Source organism: Calliphora vicina, chromosome 1 (genome assembly GCF_958450345.1).
Source record: "Calliphora vicina chromosome 1, idCalVici1.1, whole genome shotgun sequence".
Classification (NCBI taxonomy): domain Eukaryota; kingdom Metazoa; phylum Arthropoda; class Insecta; order Diptera; family Calliphoridae; genus Calliphora; species Calliphora vicina.
In genome coordinates this window covers 108,435,753-108,447,014 of record NC_088780.1, presented here as the reverse complement: position 1 = coordinate 108,447,014, position 11,262 = coordinate 108,435,753, and the positions used below count along the sequence as shown (strand labels likewise).

At 31.2% G+C, this 11,262-nt stretch overlaps 1 protein-coding gene across 2 annotated transcripts; it reads right to left on the bottom strand.

The window, feature by feature from the left end:
- Positions 1-2,266: 2,266 nt before the first annotated feature.
- SF1 (splicing factor 1) lies at positions 2,267-9,367 on the bottom strand. Of its 2 annotated transcripts, none has more exons than XM_065515468.1 (6): positions 9,044-9,367; positions 8,353-8,936; positions 8,144-8,275; positions 7,251-7,326; positions 4,030-4,182; positions 2,267-3,969 (listed from the first exon to the last, which is right to left on the bottom strand). In XM_065515468.1, the coding sequence occupies exons 1-6, from the start codon at positions 9,289-9,291 to the stop codon at positions 2,763-2,765; spliced, it is 2,400 nt and encodes a 799-aa protein (XP_065371540.1). In that variant the 5' UTR covers positions 9,292-9,367; the 3' UTR covers positions 2,267-2,762. The 2 variants fall into 2 exon arrangements, with proteins under 2 accessions (XP_065371540.1, XP_065371539.1); XM_065515467.1 differs by having other exon boundaries at positions 8,144-8,278; positions 9,044-9,366.
- Positions 9,368-11,262: the final 1,895 nt, after the last annotated feature.

The following is an 11,262-nucleotide window of genomic DNA, read 5'->3' as shown; positions in this document are numbered from 1 at the left end:
TTGTTAAGAAATATGAGTGATCACAGATCGAGCTCCTTTTCTTGATTCAACGCTTCTTGGCCTAGTTATTAGCGAATTTAGATATTTTGAGTTTTTATATACAAAATCGATTTTTGGTCAGAAATATGAGTCATCACAGATCGAGCTCCTTTTCTTGATTAAACGCTTATTGGCCAAGTTATTAGCGAATTTAGATATTTTAAGTTTTTATAAAAAAAATCGAAATATAAAATATGAGTGATCACAGATCGAGGTCCTTTTCTTGATTCAACGGTTATTGGCCAAGTTATTGGCGAATTTAGATATTTTGAGTTTTTATATAAAAAATCGAATTTTGGTCAGAAGTATGAATGATCACAGATCGTACTCCTTTTCTTGATTAAACGTTTATTGGCCAAGTTATTAGCGAATTTAGATATTTTGAGTTTTTATTTAAAAATCGATTTTTGTTAAGAAATATAAGTGATCACAGATCGAGCTCCTTTTTTTGATTAAACGCTTATTGGCCTAGTTATTGGTGAATTTAGATATTTTGAGCTTTTATATAAAAAATCGAATTTTGGTCAGAAGTATGAGTGATCACAGATCGAACTCATTTTCTTGATTAAACGCTTATTGGCCAAGTTATTATCTATTTGAGCTATTGTGAGTTTTTATATAAGTAATCGAATTTTGGTCTGAAATATGAGTGATCATAGATCGATGAATTTTGTAGATGTATTTAATAAGTGGGCGTATTAGTGGACGTGGACAATTTTTATTTATGTAAAAACTTTTGCGGACTATGTATTGCGAACATTAAAAAAAAATTAGTTATATCGGTCCAGGCGTCCTACGATTTTAGATATATCGAAAATAAATCGGTGTGGTCAATTTTTCTTTCAGTAAAAACTTAAATAGCATTACTATGATCATTTACAGACGGTTCCACGATGTCGAAAGAAAAATGAGTCGTAAAAATGAAATCACTGTTTTTAAAATTCTTTCGAATAGTTTTCATACAAATTTGTTCGATTCATTTTTCTTTCGACATCGTGCAACAGGCCTTTAAACAAAAAATTAGACAAATCGATGTAGCCGTTTTCCGATTTTAGATAAATCGAAAAAAGTGAGCGTTAAAGTGGGCGTGGTCAATTTTTCATTCCGTAAAAACCTAAGTTGGGCTATGACCAACATTGTGAAAAAAAATCGGTCTAAATCGGTCCGGCCGTTCTCTACTGATGCAATTACCAACGAACGACATTTGATTTTTATTTATATAGATATCATATAATTTTTTTTTTTTTAAAAAGAGAAGTAACACTCAGGCAATTAATTATGCCTATATATAAAATCAATTTAATTAGTTACTTACTATCTTGTTAACATAAGATATTTCAGCATAAAAATCGTTATTAAAAATTATAAGAGCACAAAATGCATAATATTAAAATTGTAATTAAAGGAAAAATTGTTTGAAAAACCTTTGTCTAATATCTGGGATTGAGTTGTTTCAGGAGAACACGAATCATATTTATCAACGACACTTTGTCAGTTTACTGAGGTAAACTATCACGTATCTTCTGAGAGATTTCTTATCAATTCATACTTAGAATTACGACATTTAAAAATGCAAGATTCTGAGTGTCTATTATTTCCCTTATAGTAGGGTGTGCGTATCTTACATGGAGATCACGGGTTGTAGATCATTTTTAGAGCTTTGTTTTGGACCACATGAATCTTTTAGATATGTGTTTTAATTGAATTACCCCAAACGAAACACCCGTAAAGCAAAATGGGTCTAATAACAGTTTTATATATAATGATTTTGTTTTTGGAGTTGAGCTGCGATCGCTTGTTGAGTAAGGGATAGAGATCTCTGAAACATTTTGAGGCTCTGTCGACGATATGCTCAATATGTTTTGCAAATATGAGTTTTTTGTCAAGTTTGACCCCGAGATATGTGACAATATTACTATATTATATAACCACTCTTGCTACGAAGTGGAATAGATGGAACACGTTTTGGGGACTTGTTAAAAGGGAACCGAATAACTTTAGTTTTATGTGTTTATTTTGATTTTCCATATTTTATAATAGTTAATACATTTCTGGAGATTTTTTTGAAGTCTTTTAATCACCACGTTTGAGAGTTTGCCTTGAACTACCATAGCCATATCGTCGGCGTAGAGCGCCACTTCTGTACTTCTTCTGGGGACATAATAAAACTAAACACGTTTAACCTCACTTTTTATGTTTCATTTAATTATGTTTCTTTAAGCAAGAATTTAATTTACTTTAAACTTTATTGATTATAGTCAAATGTAAGGATTTAAATATTTTGTTTACATTAAAAATGAAACATCTTAATTGTATTTATTTCTACCAATTATGCTTTAGTGATACATACATATATATGTATGCATTTGCATAGTCAATTTAAAATTAAAGCAATATAATTGAATTTATTAAAATAGCTTGAGTTTTTTTAAATTTTGATTCATTACTAATTTGGTTTAATTACTCGATAAAATTCAATTTTCACTAGTAGAAATTTAAGCTTTCTACTTGTTTTATGGAAAAGATAAAACACAAACTATTTTTTAAATATATATACTTAAATTTACTTTAAGAGATAGTAGATGTATACTATTTATTCATTGTCGACTGTCTGTCGGTTTAATTGATTGCAACACTTTTCAAGTCCTCAACCAATTGACAAAGTTTTAATTTTGTAGATTTTCGTATTCACTTTAGAATTTTGCTTCAACTCACTCCACTGTTTATGCGGATGGCGGAGGTGGTGGTGGCGGTTGAGATAGCCCACTCAGACCTGGTGGTGGTGGGCCGCAAGGGGGTGGTGGTGGCGGAGGTGCATAGGCACCAGGTACTGCACCCCAAGCTGGAAAACCTGGTGGCATTAAACCAGGCGCTCCGGGCCATGGTGGCAAACCACCTGGAAGTCCAGTACCTGGTGGGGGTGGTAGTAATGGTGGCATAGCTCCAGTGCCTGGTGGTTGTAATGGGCCAGTACCGGGTGGTGGTGGCGGATCACCACCTGGTGGAGGAGGTTGGGCAGCATTCATCCAAGGCATTACTGGTGGCGGAGCTGGCGGTGGAGGCTGTGATGTTGGTGGAGGCGGAATTAATGGTGGCATACCCATGGGCGGTACATTCGATGATTGTCCCCATGCTGGTGGTATTGGTGGTGGCGGTGCTATAACATTTAAACCAGCCGGTGGCATACCACTTGGTGGTCCTGGTGGTGGTGCTTGAATAGCTTGCATAGTGTTGGGTTTTTTATCAAAAATACTATAACCTCTATTAATATGAGCTTGTGCTAAGGGATCAGCCGAAGGCTTTTGTGCGGCTGAGGGCGGTGGTCCTTCGCCCAATTCAGCCATTAAACTAAGATATTCTTCATCAATTTTAGCTTGAGAGTTTTCGGTCACTTCACCCATAATACCGGCGCCAGGACGTTTGCTGCGACAATCTTTAGAAATATGACCAGCTCCACCACATGAAGTACAAACAATGCTATTGGTGACATTTAGTTTATCAGGACAAAGCCAAGACTTGTGTTCAGTCGAACCACAATTTGGACAATCTGTTTCTCGAAGTGTACCATTAAGCTGCGCCAATTCACGCAATTGCATGCGTCGCAAATCATTGTGACCTTCGGGCACCTCAATGCCTTGTCTTATGACATCTTTTATTTTATCGACAGCCTTTTTTACCGCCTCGGGATTGGGTGCAGTAATGAAAGCATGCAAAGGCTCATCTTCTCCAGCCAAAGGTTGACCATCTTTGCGACCCACCTTGCCCTCCTTGACAGAACCTTTACCTCTGATAATAATTTTAGCGCCAGTTTCTTTTTCCATGGCTTTTAATGTGTTACCACGAGGACCAATTAAAAGACCCACAAAATTAATATCAGGATGTTGTTCTTGGGGTATTAAAACTTTGTCAATAACGCGTGTTACTGGTGGCCTAAATAAATAAATAAATTTGTTAAAAAGAAATCGTTTAACTTTACAATTTAAAACTCACTTGTAATCTGCTGGCGGTTTAAAGTCAGGATTAACGGCCTGCATTTTCTGTATCAATTGATGCCTCTGTTCTTCCAATTTCTTGCGATAGCGGAATTCACGTGTATTCAACCGTTTGCCATCGGAACTATAAATTGGTTCCGGAGAGGGAGACCTGATAAATAAACAAATAAAAGAAAACGAAATATTGTTAAATAGTTTATAATTAAAAGCCCTTTGTTTTACAGCTGTAATATTAAACAAAAAAAATAACTTATTATGTATATATAAAAATAAAATCCTAATTTCTATGATCCTGCAAATTTTAATTAAATTTAAATTATTTTAGTTTAATTGTTCAATTATTCAATTAATATATTGTAGCTGTTTTCAAAGTTGAGGAAGGGAAAAAAAGAAAAATTTTGATTAATATCATTAGTTTTAAATAAGATTAGTCATTTTTTCAGTTTCTTTGATTGTTTGATTGTTATTTCTGGTTTACTGTTTCTTAGACAGTGTGACATGACTTGTTTTGTCTTTACTATAGCACAGTTTACACGATCGCCATTTGGTCTATGTAATAAATATTTTTATATAGTTTAACCCTCCTTAAGGAAAAAAGAAAATTGTTTTTAATTAATAAATTTTTTATGTTTATCTGTTAAAAATAAAACATGTACTTTGCTTGCTTACATGTGTAGACTGTATATGGATGGGTTGGTGGTTTTATGTTTCACCCCTTTCTTTTTAACTTTTATACGTTTTGTCTTTTGTGTTTGTTTAGTTTTACCTAGATATCTAATAGGGAGGAAAATTGTTTAATTAGTATTTTTTTGTTTTAAACTACTGATTTAGACAATTTTGTTAAGCCATATTTACCACTAAATAGGTGTACACTTGAAATAAAACTTGATATTAATTATGGTAAATATAATAGGAATTATAAACTATCTTACTTACAAACTATTGTATTAATATGTATATACATGTAAACCACTTAGGTTACTATTTAAATTCGGGAAAATCGGCCTACAAATGGTTGAAATATAAACAAAAAACCACAACTACCGAGATTTTCGACCTATTTTTAATATATATCTGGATTATTAAGTCATTCAACATAGATATGATATCTAATGATAGAAATTTCGAAGTCCTATATAACGAAATACAGATTCGGACTGACAATTGGACAAATATTTTTTTTTTCACCAAAGAGTTAATTTCGACTTAAATTTAATCTTCAGGAGAATTATTTTGAAATTCGTTCGAATTTGTATGCTTTTCGAATCGAATTTCACAATACATATTTTTTAAATTTCACAAATCATTCGAAAACAAATTTTGGCCAAGTGCATAACTTAAAATGTTTTTTGAAATTAAATGAAATTAATAAAAAAAAAACATTTTTAAAACAAGCATTCCGTCACCTAAAATGCAAAAGGGCCAATCAACACTTTTTAAATTTTACAGGAGAGACAAAAAACATAATAAAATTTAAAGTGTTGGGGTTACAAATATGATTTTCTTTCTTCGAAAAAGTCGTTATTTTTAAAAATAGAAAGCTAAAAATTTGTGAAGGAGTGTACGTTGATCCGCTGTATCAATATCCATTAAAAACTCAATTTTTAATTTTTTGGTTGTTACGCCCTTTTACATTTCAGGTGACGATTTATAGAATTGCTATAAAAGGACTTTAAAATCACGTTATCTATTACATTATACAACTTATATGATATAAAAGCTTGTCGCATTATTTTCCTGATTTTCCAACATAATATTGCGTTGTCATCAGGTTTATACATGATATACAGATTATTTTAACAGCTTTAAACATTTTTCGAACATAAAATCGAATTTTTGAATTTTATGTCGAATTTTCGAACATAATATTGCACTGTATCTGGCAGTGTGACATATTAGCTTTTTCGGGCTAAATTTAGCTTTATTTTTTTGGGATTTAGCTTGAAATATTCCATCTAACTTTTAGAACTTTTGAAAATTGTAATCGTTGGCTTGATATAGAAAATGCGTATCTCGATTTATTCGATATCGCGTTTTTAATGTGTTACAAATCTCTTTAAAAATTTAGTAATCTAAAAGCCATAGAATTAGTATTTTTATTTGAAATAAAAAGCCATACTCATTAGAATTTGATTTATTATTTCCATTTGAGCTAAGCTACTATAAAAGTAAAACATATTTATTTAAATTTGTTTAGAATAATAAAAGTAGTGTTTATTCAAGAGACGTGTTCTTTGCAATTTTGCATTAATTTAGCATTGGAAAATGGCTAAACTAATATAACAGATATATCAGTTACTCCCACACATAACAAGTTTTACTATTGAAGATACATACTCGAATATGTATCTCCTGATTGTCTTAATGAAGAAAAAATAGCAATTTATAAAAAATACCTGTTTATCCTAACTTTACATTTAAAGCCTTATCTAAAATAATTTTTTTTTTGTAATTAATACAATTTATTAACCAAGCCCATTGGGCCAAATATGGCTTACAAACTACTCACTAACAAATAATTTTATACGAGGTATAAAAAACGAATTAGCACAAAATTTTTCATATTTAATATTATTCCGAGGAAAAAACATTAAAGAAAATATAAACCTACAAGTACGAGAAACATAATTATTTTCATTATTTTGACTCACTTAATAAAAAAGTGGGTTTTCTATATAACTTGCAGTATGGTTGAAAAAGCCTCACGTTTTGAACCTACAATTTTAGTATATTTTCTACATTTGTACAGTATTATGTAGAATTATTTCCTTTATTAATTCATTTCTATTTTACAGTATTTATAAAATACACCGCGCAATGGGTTACGCTTTAGATATAAATTTTCAGTTTTAATTTAACATTTTGGGAACAGAAATATACTAAAATCAATTCGAAAAATTTTGTCGAATAATATTTCTCTAAAAGCTAAGCAATATTGAATTAAATTACTATTCTTCTCATTTATAGCCCTCGAAAAGACATAAAATACATAATTAAAAAATAAAAAAAATATAAATGTAATGTAATTGTTTGTTAACAAAACATCACACAAAAACCTGTTATAATTTCGTTTTCCATGCCCAAGAGTTTGTCCCTATGCTGGAACAGAATAACGATCCTTCGCCCATAAAAAACGAACTAAGCTTTAAAGGCTGAGATGCTTGATAAGAACAAAGATTTTTGCTTAAATAGAGTTGAATTTTAATTAAAGATGCAAACCTTTCTTCCGGATTCTGTGGTATACCCAATTCGCCAGTGCGCAGCTTACGGCTTATTTCCTCAATTTGTAGTTGAACTGAAATTATAATGACAGATTAAGAAAAAAGAAGAGAGAGAAAAAGGGCAAAGCCTCGTTATTAGTAAATTAATAATCATTCTATATAAATTTATGAATTAATATTAATTTTGTTTTTTTTTTTTTGTAAAAAACGTTTTAAAAATAATGTTGTTACATATGTATGTACGAGATGTAAGGAATTTTTTCGGGTATTTCGAATAAACGGTCAATGATGAACATACTGTTTAGAGTACACGAGGAGTACTTACAAAACTGGAGAAAATAAATTATAAATATTATTTAGCATATTTAAATGGGTCATATTTACACACACACAAAAATGTAGTAAGATTATATACAATTTAGATTTGACTAAAACTGGAAAAACTAAAAAGAAGTTGTTATTAGTAAAAGTGATTAATTATATCTGTTGCTGGATCATCATGATGGGTTTCCCATGTTTTTATATCATGCTTTACTCTATTGATCCAAGTAGAAAGAGTTATCTTTCAACGTTTTTCAATCGTTTGGAAAAGATGCCTTCAAAAAGAAAACGAAGATTATATAATTAGTTTTATTTTTAATTTTTAAGAGAAATTTGTCTTTTTTTAACGTTAAGAAATTCCTTTATAGATGACTCCTTTATTCCATAATATTGTGCACGATTTGTTCTTGGATGTAATGTGAAGGTATAAAAACCAGCCTAATTATAAGATGCTAAATTTAATGTTTTCAAATTTACACTTACGTTTCTTTTACAAATAACTAAGACTAAAACTTAAAAATAAATACACTTAAAAAATAAAATAAAATTGTAAACTTGTAAATAATTTACCTAAATATGCTTCTTGTTGAGTAGGATCCAATGTAGATGGTAATATAGTCGGCATGCCGGGTATAAATGTTTTATCATTTTCAGTACCACCCCAACGAGATTTTCTACGTCGTCTACGTTCAGCAGCTTCTTCTACTAAAAATACAAAACATTAAAAAAATAATTAACTTAAAACATTGTGGGAATTTATAAAATATGAAAAAACTAACGTGACATTTCTGTTGGTCCATTTGAAGTTGAATCGTTGCTGTTATTGCAATTGAATAGGGCAGCAAAGTGCTTATTGTTTGAAGTACTGCTCATAAGTTCCTGTATAGTTTGTGTCAAGTCAAAACGTGTTTGTGGTACCTCTTCCTTTATAGGTGCCAAAACTAAATTTGGGAATCTTTCACGTGAAGGACTGCGGCGTATACGATCACGTTCACGACTGCGAGTACGATCACGACTAGATCGTCTTTTGGAACGGTCATGACTACGACTACGAGAACGTTCACGTTCTCGATCTCTTTCACGATAATCCCTTCGACGGTCACGATCTTTATCACGGCTTCGGGAACGTCGCCGACCACCACGTCTTGCATCGTAGCCATCGTATGTCCGAGATCTACTACGATGTGAACGTGAATCACGTTCTCGATCTTTACGATGACGATCTCGGTCCGCGTCACGATCATTGGTTCTATCACTACGTTCTCGACTTTCACGTTTACGATCACGTTCTCTGTCACGGTCGCGGTCACGTATACGATCCCTATCTTTATCTTTTTCACGTTCTTTGTCCCTGGAACGATCCCTAGGAGAGAAAATCAAATTACAATTTATAATGAAATTATTGTCAATTAGTATACATACATACATACATACATACATATGTATGTATTTAAATCATTATCAACGTACCTTTTCTTTCGACTTTTGTCCCTATCCTCACGATCTCTATCGCTCCTGTCTCTATCTCTGCCATAGTCTTTCGACTTTGATGGAGAACGACCATCCTTTGAGCTTTTCGATTTTTTATTATCAGATTTTTCATGATAAATATCTTCCAAGATAATTCCAGATGGAGCACCCATATTTGCCACGGTGTCGTAAGAGTCTGGGGGTAAATTCTGAGTAATACCCATTGAGGATATTTCCATATCACTCATTTCGAATTAGTGCCAATTTGTTCACTTTTTTTATTATATTTTCTTAAATAAATGCAATTTCTTTAATTTTACACGTTCAACAAACTGGAGCAGCTGAAAAAATTTTCGAGGTGAAGAAAAAAAATGGCGACGGTTCTGCAGTAGTTTGACGTTTTATGTTAAGATGCCACATTGATTATAATATAGAAATGTCATACGATGCTGCCAGATGATTTTCAGCAAAAACGGCAACTTTTTCAATTTTGTTGTCATAAATATCACGTAACATAACATTAGCCGCTGGTTATACCTGATAAATTTTTATCATGATAAACTTCAAAATGGTTTTCTAAATAAAAAATTACCAGGTATAGTCTCCATTTATTAGTATGTATTATTGCTTCGTTATGATAAAATTGTTAGTGCTTTTGCTTAGACAACTTTGTCTTGACGACAAATGTAATTTATTGTTATGATGAATATTTGTCAAGTATAGACAGGGGCTTAGTTTCGAAATGTTTATGTTCGCAATTGTAAAATTGAGTTGCTTAAATTTATTTCGCAATAAATCTTAATCTGTCTGCCTCAGTAATAATGTTGTAACATAAGTTATCAATTTGGATTATTTCTTTATTGTATTTTTTTCTTTGCAAAAACAAAGCAGAACAAAATTAGTTATGTTAAAAATTATAAATTAAACAGAATAATTTCGTTATTCAGACGATGTTATGTATACAAATTTCGTGTGTAGATGAGGGTATCGGAACTTTATTTCCAACTTTATGTTACTGTTTAAGGAGTGGAGAACACGTCTTCATGAAATTTGTACTTGATGTTCCTTTTCTCATGTTGTTTAAAATTACTATATAAAACACATATACATATTATCAAACAATTATATTAAAACATTTCTTTATTACACTGGGTCTACAACAAGCATGAAATGCATAACATTAACACTAACATGATGCTAGTGTTACCTGGCATTTACACAAGCAAGTAACAGTTGCAAAAACTCAAAACATACATAATTTTGCACAATCACACATGCGTTCTGTAACGTTTCTGTTCTGTGCCGTTCTGAATGCTGTTTTATTGCAGTTAGTTTTTCCGTAAGATCGTATCAGCTGTTTTTAAAATAATAACCAAAAAAACCATCTTGGTGAATTTGTTACTATTTTTAGTGTTTTTTGTATTTAGACCTTCAACATATTATTGTGAACATTTTTATAAATACATACAAATATTTTTTGTTAATGATTTAATTTAAACTATTTTTTTTACATACATAGTACATACATTAAAAGAAATTTATTTTTTTTTTTTATTAAATTTCAATGTTTTTTTGAAAATATTATATTTTTTATTCTTTTGTTAATAAAAAATATTTCCCTTTCAATAATGTTGGCACCACTGCTTTCATATTGTTGGCATTTTTGTGTATATATTAGGGTTCTATAATGTTTATAAAATAAAGCTTTTTTCTACACAAAATTCTTACAACATTATTCTAACTATTATCGCCTTGATAAATTTAATTTTTATTGCTAAACATTACAAAAGGCGCATCAATAAATGTATAAACCATGTATTTTTTTACAAGAAATGATAAAAAGTCGAAAAAAGTCGATTAACTAAAAAGTCGAAAGTTCGAAAAGTCGACTTTTCATAAACTACCAAAAGTCGAAAGTTCGAAAAGTCGACTTTTTAAAAAACGGAAAAAGTCGAAAGGTCGAATTTTTGTTGCAGCTATAGAACCCTAGTATATATGGTATCAGCTGTTTTAGCTGTCACTTAGTCCCCTTTTACAATGCAGAAATTGAAAGGCAGACATTTTTCTCATTCTCTTTTGAACTAACCTAAACCTGTGTAAAATACACTCTACCTCTTCAACTCCTCGCCCACAAGCTTCGTCTGTCTGCCTTTCAATTTCTGCATTGTAAAAGGGGACTTAACGTTGCGGACAAAATTCTGTTTTCAACAGATTCATCC

What these genes read in the sequence shown, in the direction of transcription:
- SF1 (XM_065515467.1), bottom strand. Translation starts at nt 9,291, where the DNA reads ATGAGTGATATGGAAATATCCTCAATGGGTATTACTCAGAATTTACCC. An exon ending in TGGACCAACAGAAATGTCAC is followed by an intron (nt 8,279 to 8,352) that starts GTTAGTTTTTTC and finishes TTGTATTTTTAG; the next exon opens with TAGAAGAAGCTGCTGAACGT. An exon ending in TCAACAAGAAGCATATTTAG is followed by an intron (nt 7,327 to 8,143) that starts GTAAATTATTTA and finishes TTATAATTTCAG; the next exon opens with TTCAACTACAAATTGAGGAA.